The following is an 18,404-nucleotide window of genomic DNA, read 5'->3' as shown; positions in this document are numbered from 1 at the left end:
ATTTAAAATTTTCTGTAAAACTGTGTTGCAAATTGGCTTTAAAGACCGGCGTTGTTCTTACGGGCTTGATGACAGTGAACCAAGGTATGCCCCACCATTATAAACACAAGGCCTAAAATGGTAGCTTCCTTTTTAGATTACGACCCAAGCAAAATGGGAAACTGTAGAGAGGCATTATGTCAAAATGTACTTTTAAAACATTTAAACTGGCTGAATTCTGGGCCACTAGGCACAAATGTAAAGTAGGCAGCAGGCCGCACTGTACCTGATGGGCTCTTAATCACAATAGGATACACACACAATGCAGAATTGGAGGAAGTTGAGGTCAACAGGAGCCCTGAAGGGGTTACTCTGGCCTCATTATAAAGACAACTGTTTGCTTTTGTAATGGTCTACATTACATTTAAGTTTTAATCACTGTTTTTTTTTTAATTCTTATTTTAAGCTTGCTTTCTATGGAAATGTATATTTGCAATAAATGGAAAATCCACAGACTTTCATCCACAGACAAAAATTGGATTCTCCAAATGCCTTTAATTGCAAAATACAATGTGATTTTATTAATGACGGAAGTGATATAAATGTTATATTACTTTCTATATATTTTGTTGTTTCAACTTATTTTTTTTAATGTAGCTTAGTTAATTTATATATTTAACTAGAACTTGTGTTTTGTTTGTCTGATGCAGTACAGCAACAGAATAAATATATTTGGTTAAATAAAAGCAGTGATTTTTTAAAAACACGCTCTGTTGGTGGAGAACTTTGATTAAATGTGAGCCGTCTCATCAGGTAGTTGATGATAATTGAATGTTAAGACACTTGTCTCCCAGGAATGCCTCCCCTCTCTCCACCACCGTCATCAACAAGTGTCTCGCGCACCCTCGGAGCCTTTTCAGTTGCAAATGCATGCGCACACACACACACACACCGCAGCTCTGCGCTCTCCCATTGGTCCACAGCCGGCTGACTGCACGAGAATAGGGGAACTTTTGGAGTGAACGGGCAGATGAGTTCAGTGTGTGAGTTGGCCGACTGACAACAAGTGGTTTTCCGCTGAGAACTATTTCACAGCTCGGAGGAGAGGCAGCTGCTCAGTGTCTTCAGTGTGTTTCACTAACAAAGTAATGACTGACACTACCGCGCTCAGCTTTTAAGAGAAACCTGCTCGTCCGCTGCGGTGTTTGTGTGTCCCGGATGAGTCGTGAGTAATTAGTTGATTTGCATCACCCGGCGCTCCCGGTTCAATCTGCAGGGAAACCTGGCCACAAGTCGCCAGGTGGACGGCGACAAAGGCTGCTGAGTGCTCAGCGTTTCAACTTCTCTCTAACTCACCATAACTTTCCTACACCTGTCCAACATGTACAGCATGATGGAGCACGAGCTGAAGCCGACCGGCCAGCCACCTTCTCACCAAACCACCCAGGGAATGTCACCGGTCACGGGCAACATGACCGGGAGCATGGGCAGCAACGGCAACTCTCACCCGAGCTCCAAAACGGCGTGCGCACCTGGAGTGGACCCCATGGATAAAGTCAAGCGGCCCATGAACGCGTTTATGGTGTGGTCCAGGGGACAGAGGCGCAAAATGGCTCAAGAAAACCCCAAAATGCACAACTCAGAGATCAGCAAGCGGCTCGGAGCGGAGTGGAAACTCCTAACCGACGCCGAGAAGCGGCCTTTCATCGACGAGGCCAAGCGGCTCCGCGCGGTCCACATGAAGGAGTACCCCGACTACAAGTACAAGCCGCGCCGCAAGACAAAGCCCCTGCTCAAGAAGGACACTCAGGTGGGCAAGTACCCGCTGTCAGCCGGGAACCTGCTGGCGGCGGCGCAAGGCCAAGGTGGCAGCCCGAGGATGGACAGCTACGGCTGGGGTCCCACCGGCGGGTACGCCGGCATGCAGGGCGAGGCGCTCGGCTACACGCAGCAGCTCCACCGGTATGACCTGTCAGCTCTCCAGTACCCACCTGCGATGACGGCGGCGCAGACGTACATGAACGGAGCCAACTCCTACAGGTGAGTGTGTGGGGGCCACAGGAAGTTTTGCGGACAGGTGTAGCCTATAATAGTGTCCACTTTAAAACTAAGATTTGCGTAAAAACTTATATGGAGTTGACGCATTTGGCACCTTTTTAATAACGCTACTATGGAGGCCAATAAAAGGCCAACACTGCTGAATTTGATTGTGGTTTTCATGTATTTAATTTCATTGTTTAATAGGCTTGCCAATTTTGATTAAATCTTACTAGGCCTAGATGCCTAATAAAAAGAGATTAAAAATCCCGAACAAGGTCTCCAACATGTACCAGCACATCCACCTGCGTCACACACAATCTGGCGCAAATTTTTAAAACAAATTCTATTAAAATGTACCGTCTGAACACAAGGCACCAGTAATTCATTGACCTGAAGATGGCTTCCTCAATAAAATGAAACGGATAAAAATAGTGTCTGTGCTTTTAAATGACAATCAGAGAGAGCATGCGCAGAGATGAAATACCAGTGAAGTTTATTTTATTTTTCCAAGCCACTGCCTCTGCAGTGAAGTCAAGAGCAGTTCAAAATGCAGAACCCTTTTCTACTTCCTTAATGAACATTCACACAATTGTTTTTTAGTTTTTAGCCAAAGTTTGTGACTTGATGGTTAGTTCACAAACTAAAAAGCAACAATAAAGCTTTCACTTCTTTAATTCTTTGTTTTTTTTGACAATATCTGATTAGAGTTTGGACAAATGTGAAATAACACAAACTAAAGTGATCAGAAACGGTCTAAAAATCCACCCTCAGTCTACAGAGTGGCTGATGTGAGATGGCACTCAGAAGTGAGACTTTAATCAGGTGGAAATGTTGAGATAAAGTACATTCAGTCCCATTGAGTCACTGAGGAACACGGCCTACGATGGAACAAGAGGCTTCAGTCTGCTGCCTACTTGTTATGCGTGTGACGCTCTGCTCTGGGCTGGGTCCTGCCCGGAATGTTGATCAGGATGACTTGACGGTAGGAAGGACGGCTCTGTGTGTGGTCCTCTACCCACAATCCCCCATTCCTGCTAAAGCATTGTCCCACTTACACTTCTGGGGTCTTTGCCTCCTGCCTTCAGGTCTCCTACCCCCCCCCCCCCCCCTCCCCATCCCCAGAAAGTACAAAGACTTTGACAAATGTGAGGATGGATGGAATTTTTTTCCAGTATCTGATCATTGGGTCCATTTTTGACTGATGACTCTACTTCAGTGTGAACGTTTCAGACATCTTTGTTCTCCAGCAGGTGGAATCCTTTAGAGCTTCCCCTGAGAGATGTTTTGATGCGTGTTATCAGCTCGTCAGGAGCTTTGAGCCATGTTTGGAGGCCAAACTTGTCGATGCCCGTCCCGTCCTGTACTGAACAGTAACAAACAATATTAGCAAGTTTTTTAAGTGAGAAAGAGATCGGTCAGAATCTCTTGTCAGCTGAGACTCAGAAAACTTGGATTGTGAGTTTGAGGTCATGGCACAACAACTTTTAAATTCAAATAGTATTTTTTAAACAAATTTCACTTTTTTTGTTTTTATATAATATAAAACTCAGGGCAGGGCCATATGGAGAAAATCAAATATCGCAACATTTTTATCAAATACCTCGATAGCAATATTGTGACGATATTTTAGGATAGACTATCGGTGCTTTCACAGAATATTTCCACAATGAGACTTTTGATAATTAACCATCAGTAATGTGGATATGATGACTAAGTGGCTAGAGGCAATTAATAAAGCAGTCCAGAAAATTACAGCACTTTACTGTAATTCCTTTAAAACCAGTAAAAGACAACACTCAAGATATGCCAATATCACAAATCTAAGATTATTTCTAGTCTATCAGGATATTAATAAAATATCGACATATTAAGACCATCTGAATTGGATGGGATGTTGTGTGTTGGCAGGTGTCTCCACAGCAACACTAAAGTGACACATCTCCATGACTCTCCCCTCAGTCATTTGGGCATAATGAAGTCCTGTTCTCCCATTGTGTCTCCTGTTGTCCTGACTCTGTGTTGACCACATGAACGATTTTATTTTGGCTGTCTGATGTCATTTTTTTGGTCCTAAATATGAGGATGTAGCTGACATGCTCCAAGGCTCTATTACTCCGAGCATGTTTCAAGTATTCAAGTAGAATCATCCCTCCACCCATGTTTGAGTGTCTGGTCCTGGTCATATTGTGGTGGTAGTAGAGCAGCTCTAATGTCCTGTTCTCCTATATTGGTTTATTTCTCTCAGTTAGCCTTTAAGTTCTTATTCTTAAGACTTGTGTAAATGTTTTCATCACCTGATGATGTTTTGTCAAGACTCATCACTGTACCCAACGATGAATTCACTTGTCCTGTGGCAAACTAAAGTTTTTGTGCTCAGACTGGTGAAAAGCAGAGGTGCCTGACTGTCATAGTATTGTGGTGGTGGAAAAAAGTACGATTACAAAATACGAATAGTGAGTGATACACAAATGACTTGAAATTGTACTCAAGTAGATGCAACTTTCCTTAACGTTTGAGAGAAACTTAAGATTCTGCTTCAGTTTAGATTAGGATGTTGATGACAGTGATTTTACATCAAAAAAGTAGCTTCAGTGTTGTTTCATTTAGATACGGTTACAGATCGATGTGTTTAGCCTGTTGTTTTGGCCAAAGCACTCAGAGCTTCCTTCCCCTTAGTTCATTAGTTTAATGCTGCTGATTTGGGACAGTGGTTGTCTTCTTGAGGATTTAAATATTTAGTCTATATTTTCAAGTTTATTTTAATCTCATAAAACAAAACCAGGTGTCAAAAATTGGAAATGAGTTTTGACCTGCTTCAGCATTTATACTTGCAGCACATTAGAGATCCACTGCACATGGCACATTCTCTACTGCAAAAGCGCAGGACAGGGGCTTGATATTGTGTGACTTAAGTGCAGCAAGATGAAAGACAACTTATTACTGCAGCAGAGTATCATAGAAATCGAAAGTCATGGGAGAAGTTTTTGAGATAAGTCTGACTTCTACATTTATATGGTGCATGTATGGTCTGATTTCTCCCGTTAATCAGGCGTCTAGATTTCAATTTTAACTCGTGTCATCTTCTCTCCTGCAGCCCCATGTCATACAGCAGCAGTCCCCAGCAGCCCAGCCCCGTCACCATGTCCATGGTGAAAGCAGAACCAGTGTCCCACTCGCCTCCGACGGGAACGCCCAACCACCACCGCGGCCCTTTGCAGGGCGACCTCAGGGACATGATCAGCATGTACATTCCCGGACCAGGAGGGGACGCCGGCGACCCCACGGCAGCACAGAGGGGCTACACCAGTGTCCAGCAGCACTACCTCACCGGAACCGTCCCACTCACACACATCTAGGACTGGAAGTGGGAGTCGTGGGGGCGGGAGGGTTATCTGAGTGGGAGGAACAGAAATGCTCACGATGCACAGCTGGCGGGACGGGAGATGGAGTCAGGTGTTGGGATGGGGGGGGGGGGGGGGGGGGGGGTACTTCAGACTGGCAAAGCAAAGAGACAGAAAACGTGAAGGAAAAACCACTTTTCCCCGCATTCAGTAGTCTTACAGTCCCAAAAAGCTGTTCTTCTACCTCTTTGGTGCCACATGAGTTACACACACCCACCACCACACGTACAGAGCGGAAACTCCTCCCTGCCCTCCACCCTCCAGCAGACTTCTCTCCATGATGGCTGCAGTGAAGACAGGGGCCACGTCTGTTTATTGTGTACATATAAGGAAATGTCTTTCTGTCTTTTTTTTTGTATTTTAGAACTTATCCATAATGAGTCAAAAGACCCCTTTAATACCACTCTAAACACTTGCGACACTGGCACTCATGACACTTCCGCCATACCCAGTAGGTGCCGGCAGACTGGTCCAGTTAGCAGGTTTAGTCTTCCACAGAGCCAGTGCCCGCCGCCAACACAGATGACCTGCTAACCTGGTCGACGGATCACAATCTCTCAGCCGGTGACGGACGAATCACCTGAGCTGAATCGCTCGTCGTCGTCCTGATGTGCGAGCGGAGCTGGAGAGCAGCTGGGTGCCGGTGGGGATCATGGGAAGGAAATGCACAACATGAACGACAGAGCTGTTTTTTTTTTATAAAATGAACTCTTTGTGCCTTGACTTTGGTTTAGTACTCTTGTGTTTTTTATATTTTATTTTTAACTGATGAAATCTTGTTGGATGACACGGGAAACACCTGTTGGACAATCAGCACCGCATCCACGGGAGACAAACAGAGCACACTGGCTTCTTTGATCCGTGGTGTCGCTAAGAACGGAGAACCATGCTGGTACATTTCAGCAGGTCTAGTGTCCTCGGCCACACCACGTCACTGCTGTTTCTGCTGCCTGTATGAGTTTTATTCGCTATATTTAGTTTTAGATTTGATCTTTTGATGTAAATGATGCGTTGTTCTGGCAGCATCCTGAGTTGTCACTTTGCTCTAGGCAAGATATTGTTTTTAGGCTCTTTTTTTCCAGTAAGTGAATGAAATTATATATGAAATGCTACATTTCAATTGTTTTATTCCAAATAGCAGATTAAGACTTGCAAGTGACGTCTTCCACAAAGTGAACTGGATTGACAAAAGCCTGTCCAGGCATGTTTTTTTTAATGACCTGTTAATTCTTTGTGTTTATACTACCAGTAAAGAGAATGTATCAAAGTGAGTTTCACATTCCAGCTTTTACCTGTGGGTAACTCTATCATTATATAAAGTAACAAGTGCTTTTAATCGTGGTTCTCTCAATCTGACAGTGCTGTCATTTGTCTATTTTTCTGTCTTAGCCTGCTGTCTGGTTACTAGTGCTGCTATGGACCTAAAGGGAACTTTTATTTTCAGCCTACAGAAACTGTGAATATTGAATGTGGTAGATGATTCAGACAGTTTTAACTTTGAAGCATTCCATTACTAACTCGACATGCACTGGAAACAGATGCCTGACTTATTTTTTTTTAATGGAAAAAAAGGGAGAGCAGTTTTATTAAAGTAATGCGTGAATGTTTACATTGTTACCCAAGTGTTTAACTTTTATACTGACTCGTATCTCTATTTTTTAGAATGAATTCTCTTGTATGTAAATGCTGCCATATGCTAGAGTTACTGTATGTAGCATTCATGTAAATAATGTATACATTTTTAGGCTCTTATACTAAGAGTCTTGATTCCTTTTTTATTAAAAAAAATCTTTTGTTATGGCATTCATGACAATATTAATAAAAAGTACAAATCCTTTTTTCATTAATGATGTCACGGTAAATGTTTGTGTACTTTTAGTTCAGCTGAAGAGTGAAAAACCTTCTCACACCACAACAAAAATACATTAATTGGCCACTTTATTAGGTACACTTGTGCAAATTAATTCAACAGCTTTGCCACAAATGTGGCCTTTTCAAAGCTTAGAATCATTTGACAAAAAATCTAAGTCCACATCCACTCAATAGTTTTTATCTGAAGCTTTCATCAGCTGATGGTGTCTAATAATCTGAATAATGTTCAGTTGTTCAACTCTAAGTTGTCTATTTGTGGTCTACAGGTCATAATACAGGTACATGCATTATATCGAGAGGTGTTTTGTGCATTCACAGGGTGTCTGCAGGTCTTTAAAAAAGTCTTTAAGTGTCTTAAATTCAATTAGTATTGGGCCTTAAAAATCATTCAGTAGTCTTGAATTTGAATTTGTGACTGCTTAATTGCCACAAACATCTGATCTTTTTTCATTTATAAATCTAATTTTGTTTTGTCAGAATTAGTCAAGCTGTTCTGTGTCAAAGTCCATATCTCTAAAATTACAAATCCTTAAACCTAACACTGCAATCTGATACCCATATTCCTATATAAAACTGACCTTCTCATGGAACCACATATACTTGTTAGCCTTATACATACCTGCAATGCTTGAATAAGTAATGATTTGTCCAAAAATGTATCTTTATCTTCTTTTGTTTTATTAGAAATTATCTTAAAAAGGTCTTAAAGGGCATTGAATTGAAGTGTCTGACACCTGTTGACACACTGAGTCATTAACATACATGAGGAGGCAGAATATTAGAAACAACTTTAAGCACACACAGAATGCAGTCCATCCTGCAATACTCACTACAAACTCAATAACACAGAGTTGACAGCATCCATCAAAACTGAACATTATAATTTTTATAAAGATACAATTTATGGCTGAGCCATTGTATCACAGGTGGACCTAATAAAGTGGCCACTGAGTTTAAGTTGTGCATATTTGTTGGCTATACCATTATTGTTAGTTTTATCCCATGAAAAAGCATTTAGTTGACGCAAAGGATTTGACAAACCAGGCTGTTGTTTCAGATCTGAATTAATTCTTAGCATTGCATTAATTCAATTGACAACTACTTCTGCAAACTTTCAGCTACAGAAACCATTCAGATGTCAAAACATTATGCCTTTTGAAGACAATTATGCTTGTGTTCAATGTTTTTCTACTTTTTATTCTATTTAAAGTATGGAGCATTTCAATTTGGCTTCTTATTCTGCCAGTTTTACATTTTAACTCCATGTTTTTCAACAGTGAAGTCAGTGTGTTTGAGCTTTCATGTCTTTCACTTTGTTTAATCTTTCTGCCTTTTCAGCAGTGCCTTTAGATTCAGCTGTCAGCGTTCACACGCATTTCAGCAGGAAATGCTTTTCCCAACTTCCGTGTGATATAAAAATAAGTTACAAAACTTTTTTGCTACAAATGTTTAAATCATCCCAACAAACATCAAATGTGCTATATATATATATATATATATATATATATATATATATATATATATATTTATTTATTTATTTTTTTTATTTTTTTTTTTTTTTTTTTTTTGCTAAATTGTGATTATTAGTGCATGGTATCCACTTGGAAGTGCAGGTTGATTTGAAAAGATGAATGCAGACTTGTGTGGTTAATTACAAGACAGTTTTTACATCCCACAGAAATGAATGAAAGTCAATAGTAGGGCAACTATTTAAAATTCTAAATCAGATCAAGATGAGGATCAAACTGATTAATGTAGGGCTAAAGTATACATGGTTTTGAGTACATTTCTCCATATAGTCTATTTATTGTTTTTAAATTAAATGGGCAAATTGAAGATGTATTTTTTCTGATATATTTCTCACAGTTTATTATTATTGATCCTATTAGCCTAATCTGCCCATTCTCAATCTAACAACGGGCTTTACAATCTCCTCAGGTTATGTGCGTGTCACCAGATGAGTTTTGCTGTTTCTCAGCTGTTGCTTCAAACATGACCTCACCCATCCGCATCATTACAGAAAATAAGAATGGCATACCAGCAATCAAAACCGACCTTTTTTTTCACTTTCACAGCGTCTTCACAGGCGGAGCCGTCAGCTCTGCCCGGGGCCGCTCAGAATAAACCTGCGGACAAAAGTGAACATTAGCGGGGGAACACGGGTGTCTTGCCGGGGTGGGAAGATGTGATGTGTGAGGGTGAATGGGGGGCGGCAGTCTATAGTGCCTGGAATGATTTAAAGCTCGATTATTTACTTTCTTATCTTTGCCCTCTTTTAAAATTCACTTTCCCTGTCGCCCCCTCCTCCTCCCTTTCACTCCCCTCCTCCCCCACGTCTCTCCACAGAGAAAGCGGGTGGATGGCCCATTCGTAATTGGCCGTGTCGGAGGCGCATTGTCCGAGGCTTTTCAGGCCGCAGGTGCATATAGTAAAGCCGGAGTCTCCGCTCCTCCCCCGGGCGTCTTTGTTCCCTCTCCCCGCTTCCCCCACTCCCCCGCCGGGCAGAAAATTAGGGCTGCTTTTTGGGGCTTCGTCCTCTGGCTTAACCCTTTCACCGACCGCCGCCTTTCTCATGGAAATGGGAGAGAACCCCGCACCGGCTAATCGGTCACTGAGGGGAGGGGATAGGAGGGAGAGGAGGGGGAGAAAAGATGAGGGCACCAGGATCAACCGGAGGAGGAGGAGAACAGATGCAGGGGGGTCGCTGTAAAACCAGTAGCTTCTCAAACTATCTCTGAATGTGATCAGAGTTCACAGGTTATGATGATGATACGGTACATTTTAGTTAGGTTAGTATTTCATTATGAAACTTGTCTACAGATGGGATAGTCATGTGTGTATGTTAGGATGATAACCCAGCTGGCATTGTCGTGTTTATTCACAGTTGGATCAATGTAATACACCATGTTGAATTACTGTTAATTATGTTCTGATTCTGAAAGATGACTCAACATTGATTTCACAATGTTGTTCTATAAACTTTAAATGTTGTTTCAAAATTCTTTCTGAAATTTCAGTGCTGATTCATGAGAATTTTGCGAACTTTTTTTTTTAGAAACATCACAATTAAACATTGTTTCAATATTGCTTTAATGCTGAGACAACAACTGACATAATTTCTACCACATTTCAGCGTTGAGGATCGGTCATGTGTGGAAATTATGGTAAAATCATAGTTTTACTTTTATCCAGGCCTGTTACAACACAGTCTCACAGAAATATATGTAATGGAGACGACCTCTTAACATTAACATTACATGGTAGTGGGCATGAAATGTGATAAAATATTGTGCTGAAAGCACAAAAACAATGCAAAAGTTTGTAGAGAACTGTCAGTTTTGTTGCAAAACATTTCCAGTTACGTCAGGTTACGAAGAAAGAAAGTTGCTTGGTTGGGTTTAGAGAACCAAAAAAACATAGTTAACTTTAGGAAAACATCATGGGTAGGGTCAAAATAACTACGTAGGGATCTTAAGTGACGTAAACCCTTTTTCTTGCGCAGTTACACAAAGTACCCACGTAAAGTAGCTACTTTGCGTAGTTACGTAAAGTCTGTAGAGTTGTGTAACTACATTGAGTTTTGGTTTCATGGGAAACATGAACAGCAGTCTCCGGGTGGTGGTGGGACTGAGAATGAAATATGTTACAATTACTTGCTGAAAACACAAGAACAATGCCAAGTCTATTACGAATAGTTACAGTTTTGTTGTGAAACAGCTGCAGATATGAGAGGTTTAGGAAAAAAAACACTTGGTTGGGTTTGGAGAACAAAAAACAGACTAGCTATTTTTAGGAAAAGATCATGGTTTTTGTGAAAATAATTATGCAGGAGTCTTAAGTGAGGTAAACCTATTTACTTAAGTACTTGCATACTTGCATAGTTATGTAAAGTACCCACGTAAAGTATTTTGCATAGTAAAGTAAAGTCTGTAGAGTTGCCTAACTACGTTGAGTTTTGGTTTCACTCGGGACATGATAATGAGCTGACAACACAAAAACAATGCCAAGTCTATTACATACAGTTACAGTGTGTTGTGAAATGGTTGCAGTTATGTCAGGTTTAGGGAAAGAAGGAACACTTGGTTGGATTGAAAAACAAAAACATTACTTGGTTAAGTTTAGAGAAAACATTGTGGTTTCGGTTAAAATAACTGTATGGGCTATAAGTACCTTGTAAAGTACTTTGCGTAGTTATGTGAAGTCTTTACAGTCATGTACCTATGTGACTTTTGGATTCACACGGGGCACAGACAGCGGTCTCCTGATTGAAAGTCCATGTTTGTTTGACCCATCCACCACCCCTCCCACCTGCCCATATGCTGACTTTCTCACTGTTTATACTCAATTCCTGTGTCAACCATGAAAAATAGATCCTCATTGACTTTGCATTGGCATTGTTTACTGGTCACCATGTCATGCAGTGTTCGGACTTTGTGCTCATTTCATGTTTTTCTTAAGAGACCAGGCTCACTATTAGATATACTATTCCTTCCTGGACCCCCAGAACCTCTTATGGAACTTCCTGAGTCCCTCAAGAATCCCTTAAACCTCATTAGGAGCCTTTGAAACAATTTCAAGGACTCATGAACCATATTGACACAAAGAAGGGTTCTTCAAAAAAAGTTTTAACTGGGGAATCAATGTAAACCAACTTAAAACCAATCTTTGCAAAGAACCAGCGTGGGTGCAGTTGATTTGATTTTGTTGTAGAATTATTTTTTTTAGATTGTACTAAAGCATGGAGATATGTGGAACATGTACTTTGTCAATAATTAAAAGTTCTAACAGCATCCTTTAACCTGTTTTGGTGTACAGCGTATTTAAATACAGGTTGAATTTGGCAGAGTCCCAAAGCAACGCTTCTCGCCCTGTAACGGAAGTTAGTGCGTATATGTGGGTTGTTTTGGCTGCGGTCCATGGGTGGGGAGGGATGGGGTAGGGAGAGGAGTGGGTGGAGATGGGGGTGGAGGGAGTGTCAATGGAGGGATTTTCTGGTCCAATACATCCCATCACTTAGCAACAAGCAGTGAGGCTTCAACAAGTGGTTGCCATGGATTTCCTGAGAGTGACTTAAAAGTCTCCACAAAGAGCTGTGGTCAGCCCGTGTGTGTGTGTGTATGTGTGTGTGTGTGTGTGTGTGTGAGTGTATGCCTGAGAATCAGGTGGTGGTTACCAACAGGGTTTTTTAAGGGCCAGTCGGCATTTACTGTGGTGACACACAATCTAGTCATAACCTCCATGTTTCTGCAGCGATTGGATTTGAATCCCTGCTCCGCTCCTGCGAAGTTAATTTATGCTCGCTCACTGGCAGGTCAAGCTCTCATTCACTGGCTGCTGTTGTCTCTTTCTTCAATGAACATTCCAACAAGTAAGAGGAGGAATTAGGAATTATATCAACACAAAAAGACAGGAATGAGTTTGGCAACACTGCTCCAGGAAACCACCACTTCAAAAGCAGTCATGGAAACGCTGTCTGGATTTTAATGTATAGTACCTGCTGCATTCCTGCAGGAGCCCAGACACAACTCTTATCTGCATGCATAGCAGGGCCAACACCCTCTTATATACATACTCATTCACATAGAGATGTAAATATGTGAACTAAAGTGGTTTGGATTGTAAAAATGGAAAAAAAAAAAAAAAGCTATCAAAAACCTAAAGTAGTCTCAGTAGATGCCCATGTAGAGCTGTTCATACACACCCATTTGTATTTTATCCTCGTCATTGTTGCATGTATTTGCATGGTTCTTACATAAACTTGTTACCTCACAACTGGGAACTCAAATCCTGCACCCTTCCAACCCATCCCTTTACAGTTATTTGATGCTGAACAAAGTATGCAAGAGCAAGCCAATTTGCAAAGATATACCAGCCTCCAGTTATGGGTGTCCACAGGAGGAGTTATAGTTGTTGACAAATACATTAATAAACACATATGTGAGGCATAAACCATTTATTAATCAATCATATACCTCTTATACTGTACATGTTAAATGGGGGCATAAAGTAAAATGTCAGAGTCTGTTGTAAAAGGTAAATAGACAAGGTTTTTGTTTTCAGTTATGAAGTAAATGTTGATTGCATATTGTAGTGGCAATAGAATAATGACATCATCAGTGTTTAGATTGGTTCCCTATAAGCCTCACTTTCACTCTGCAATTCTCTTTGCCACTGAGTACGATCTCTCGGAAAATGAACGCTCGAGTTATGGCATTAACATTTGTGAAGTCTAGAACAGTGGTTCCCAACTGGTAGGTCGCAGGTCCATTCAGAATGTTCATAACAAACACGCATTATTTTTAAGAACAGCAAATTTCCCAATCAGAGCTTTTATTCTGAAGTGTCATTTCCTATAATATAATGGTGGTCATCAGCTTATCATGCTGACATTTAATGCATTTAAGGACTGCTTTTTTCATCAGTGTCTGAACCCGGAAGTCACTGCCCAAGAGCCGGATTTCGACTACTTCAGAGTGAGACCCAGTTGCATGGCCAAACGCAAACATGACGCCTTAAGTTATTAAATTGTGTGGACTTTGAACTAATGATTAAGGAGAAATCTGGATCCCGTGGCTGGACCAGTTGGGAACCACTGGTCTAGAAGAGCTGCAACATTAAATCATTTTATCCCTATTCAAGTTGGTAAAGCTTATAGTTAGGGCTGGCTCAGACTTGCCTTGGACCAGCCCCTAGTTAGGCTGATACAGGCCTAGTCTGCTGGGTGACCCTTCTACAATACACTGAGAGCCTTCTCGTCTTCTCTCTCTGTATGTCACTAACTTGCCTTTTTTTTCGGAGCCTTTGTGCTCCGCCGTCTCGCAGGTTCCCTCAAATCACGGCTACACCTGGATCGTGTGTCGTGGTTACGCTGCTGCTGTGGTCCTGCCTGATGTCTCCTACTACTGCTATTATTATGATCATACTTATACTATTATTATGTAAATGAGTTATGTAAAAATTCACCCCCCATGCAGTTGTCTTAAATGAGGAAATAAACTGTAGAGACCAAAACCATTTTTTCGACCAGGCTGTAAACATGTTAATTACTGCCTCAAGTTACCATTAGAGGAACTGCAGTTTTTGGCACTTCCACACTGGCTTCATTTTTCAGCCTCGGGGGTTGCCGCTTGGTAGCCATCCACAGTCACCAAAGAGTATCAAATTTTGTCTGTTTCCACTTTAAAACAATAGTCAGGTGTCCATGTGAACATTTAAACAGGCTTTGCTTGCTGTAATTATTCCTCCCATACTGGACATTAAAAGATCCATTATTCCTAAAGCTTCCAAAGGTCAGCTGAAGTTTACATGAGGCCTAAGCAGAGTGAGTCACACAAAGTGAGTGGGTGTCGTCCAAAGTTACAGCCTTTTTAGCACTTAATTCCCTCTTTTGTTACTATCCTTAAACTGCAGCTCAACAGGAAAACACTGCCCTGGGAAAGAAAGAGTGCTAGCTATTAATATAATAGCATATGTTTGTTTTTTGTATGTGGGTACATTTAGAGCTACTGGAAACCAAAGTCAAATTCCTGGTGTGCCCAAACATACTTGGCTAAAAAAGGATTTGGAATCATAAACCTCAGATCAAAATGCTCTCAGATCTGAAGGCTTTTCCCATCGTCCTGTCTTTGTGAGGACACGTGGCCCTCATACATACACTCAGAAACATGCACACCCTCCTCCACAAGTGGTTGGGTGAGCTACAGTGCTGTTTACTGGCACGCAGGTGAAGAGGTGGGTGGCTGCTGTTTTGGCAGCTTGCCACGTCAGTTGTAATGAACGTCACCCTGAACACGAGATCAACTACATTTTTGAGCGTGCAGCTGGTGGCATGCAATACCTGGGTGGGACTGAGAGGGCACGCACACGCACAGAGCGAGGCTGAGCGGTGCTAAAGGTACGATAAGGATCATTGTTTTGACTAAAAAAGCAGAAGTCACATCCTCCAACAGAGGAGGGAGGATATGCACAAACAACAATCTTCTACTAAAAATACATATTTTGTTCGAGTAGACTTTCAACCACAGAAATTTTTACTGAAAAATGTGTTAGAGTGAGCAGTGGGCCACAAAAGACAACACACTTTGGGGTGAGATTCAAAACTGAACCACTCTTTTTAGAAATGGGAGTTTCCTCACATCAGTCTCTGATTCAGACAGACCACCATGATGGCCAGCAGGGCTGTCAGCACATACAGGCCGACTGCCACTAATAGAGGGAAGTGTTTGCTAAGCCATGAAAGACTGACTGACAGGTAACTCTAATGAGGTGTGTGTGTGTGTGTGTGTGTGTGTGTGTGTGTGTGTGTGTGTGTGTGTGAGTGCAGAAGGTGTGGAGAGGCACACCCTGAGGTGAAGAGAAGGTGGATATGTGGGAGGAGAGGCTGAGTAAAGAAGCAGGAAAGCCTGTGTTTTCTATATTTGTGTAATTAAATATTTAACCAAATATAATTAATGTGACCATGGGTGTTTGCTACGTTCATGAGGATCCACAGAGACAGAGAGTAGTAGCATTAGTATACATGGCGGTTTTGAATTAACAGAAACCCAAAAACGTTCCCTGTGGTCTAACAAACACACAGCATTTCCTCTGATGGCAGGGTTTTTTATCGTTGGTTTGATTGGAGTAGCAGCAAAAAGCAAGCAGACCTACTACCACAAGTACAGTTTGTAAGTACCTGTCCTTTATTTGAGTATTCATAATTTATATTACTTCATATTTCTGGTCCACTTCATTTCAGAAGGAAATATTACACAGAATGAGAATCAGAAATGGTTTGTTGCTCAGTATGTTTCCACATACCAGGAATTTAACTTTGTAATTCGGGGCATAACGGTTAACACGGCACAAAAGAATAAAGACATAACACCAAAGAAAAAAAAAAAAAAAAAAGTACAATAAATTATGAAAAAATACAAGAATATGTAAAAAAATATGTCTGTTATTAAAGTGTCTATTACAGTTTTACAGTGTACATTTATGCAGTAACGTGCGAATTATTGTCCAGGGGATGTTGTTGATAGTTTAAGTACAAGTCAGAAAATATGTGCAAGAGAGGATGAGATAGCATAGCCTGGTCTTCACTATGTGATTTTGGGTTGACTCAAACGAAACAAGGCCAATGTGAAAGAAACGTGTCAATATCTTTCGTCGTGGCTCTAAAATGGTGGCTCAGGGGTGGCCATTGTTATGGTCTTGCCATCAAAGACAGCCTGGGATAAAATTCTGACAGTGTCAAAAATATGGGATGCTCATCTCATAGTGTGACTGCTGTTACGATCTATGTCTACGAACCAACCAATAGAAATGCAGCATGAAATGACACACTGGCGCTAAACCCAAACAAACAGAAAGCAACTTGCTAAGGAGCGCTAAAAGAAATGCGTGGCTTTCCAGCAAAGAGGAAAACTCTGTGGAGTTGTGGCAGCAGAGGCCTTACCTGTATGATGTGTCCTCCAGCTCTTACCATGATCCCATAAAGAAGGACAAAGCATGGAGGGAAGTGCAGCTGCCAGATGAGCAACCTAGCAGCTAGCAAACACACCCACAGACACACCCTAGTATACAGTGCCCACAAAACTTTAGGCTATTTAATAATGTTGTGCTTCACCGTTGGAGAAGTAATAACCCATGCAGCATCCTTGCGCACTCAGTATGGGAAGCTATCATATGATGTAGACTGTGATTCAGTAGGCACTGTCATCATACAGCCTCCATACATCAAACCTGATGCCATACCCAAGTTTATTAGATCCATGTCGCACAGTGTAGCTTGCACTAAACTTATATGATTGATAAAATCTCACAGTCTGTAGGAGGCTTAAGAAGTAAGGGTAGCTGCGTGAGGCGAAAGATTTTGGTCCTGATGGGCTGCAGCTTTCTGCCAGAGGGGAGTGTTTCAAAGCATATGTATCTGTGGCTGCAATCTTTCCCGCTCATCTCAGGGTCCTGGAGGCATACAGGTCCTGGAGGGTCGGCAGATTGCAGCCAATCACCTTCTGTGTAAACAGAATGATAGGCTACAGTCTGCCCTTGTCCTTGGCAGTGGCAGCAGTGTACCAGATGATGGTGGAAGTGAGGATAGACTCATTGACGGCAGTGTACTTTATACTTCATTACATTTATCTGAAAGCGGTAATTACTAGTTACTTTTTATTTTAAGATTTGATCTAAAATTATATATGATAATATATAAAAAGTACAAGAAATTTTAAACCAGATATTCCCAACCTTTTTGGCTTGTAACCAATGGCAGGCATGTGGACGGATAGACCCCAGGTGGTGCTCAAGCATCTGCCATCTTGCTCTCTGTCTAGATAAGTGCAAGACATGTTTTTCTGTTTCCTTCAATAATTTTATATTTAGTTTATAAATTTGGCCCATGGCACCAATTCTCAACTGCACCTTAATGAACAGCCAGGTAACAACAGCTAAACAACAAGTAAGCTAGTCTGGTGTAAAACCACAACGTCTCCCTCCAACTCTCTGTCAGAGTCAGGTTCACCAGCTGCCCGGTGTGAGCGGAGACAAACACCTAATTGCTGTCCCTCTCTTGCATATCTTTATAAACCAAAACTCAAACAATAAATAAATAAATAAATAAATTGAAATGAAGTTTACGTCTCCCACACAATAATTATCCATTTAAACATGCGGTTTGGTTCTGCTTTAACATGCTGTCCGCAAAGAGCGTAAAGGTGGAGAGGAAGAGCGTGGAGCTGCAGCTGCTGCACGTGTCTGTTCCCTGGAATTCTTTAAGAATATTCAAAGCTTATTTAGGAGATAGTTATCAGAATTAGAGCATGACTATTTGAAAAGAGTAAAGGAAATGATTTGAAAATAAAGTGAGGAGGAGAACAGGACGCATTTAGCCTGATTATTACATAGACCTACTTTGTAGTTTTGGAGGGTAGTTTGGTTGGTTCATTATTTTTTAATATAGAGAACAGTGTTTTTCAAATTTATGTAAAGATTTGTTGATTGTTTTGGTTATTTATTTTATAGAGCACTAAATATAGAAAGTGAATGTGTAAGTGTAGTAGCTGTTAGGTGTATATAGTATAGATCTTGAGACACCTCACATGTAACCTTGACAGACATCTCTTCTGCTCATTA

At 41.2% G+C, this 18,404-nt stretch overlaps 1 protein-coding gene and 1 long non-coding RNA gene across 2 annotated transcripts; one reads left to right on the top strand and one right to left on the bottom strand.

The window, feature by feature from the left end:
• Positions 1-929: 929 nt before the first annotated feature.
• Positions 930-7,267, top strand: LOC117272791 (transcription factor Sox-19b-like). Its single transcript, XM_033651851.2, has 2 exons — positions 930-2,019; positions 5,114-7,267. The coding sequence occupies exons 1-2, from the start codon at positions 1,361-1,363 to the stop codon at positions 5,373-5,375; spliced, it is 921 nt and encodes a 306-aa protein (XP_033507742.1). The 5' UTR covers positions 930-1,360; the 3' UTR covers positions 5,376-7,267.
• LOC144459660 (uncharacterized) lies at positions 3,184-16,756 on the bottom strand. The gene is made up of 3 exons (XR_013488501.1): positions 16,729-16,756; positions 9,348-9,418; positions 3,184-3,377 (listed from the first exon to the last, which is right to left on the bottom strand). It is a non-coding gene; the product is annotated as an uncharacterized LOC144459660 (long non-coding RNA).
• Between the last annotated feature and the right edge of the window lie 1,648 nt (positions 16,757-18,404).

The sequence above is a fragment of the Epinephelus lanceolatus genome, chromosome 22, assembly GCF_041903045.1.
Source record: "Epinephelus lanceolatus isolate andai-2023 chromosome 22, ASM4190304v1, whole genome shotgun sequence".
NCBI lineage: Eukaryota > Metazoa > Chordata > Actinopteri > Perciformes > Serranidae > Epinephelus > Epinephelus lanceolatus.
The sequence above is the reverse complement of the archived record's forward strand: the minus strand, read 5'-3'. Positions and strand labels throughout refer to the sequence as shown.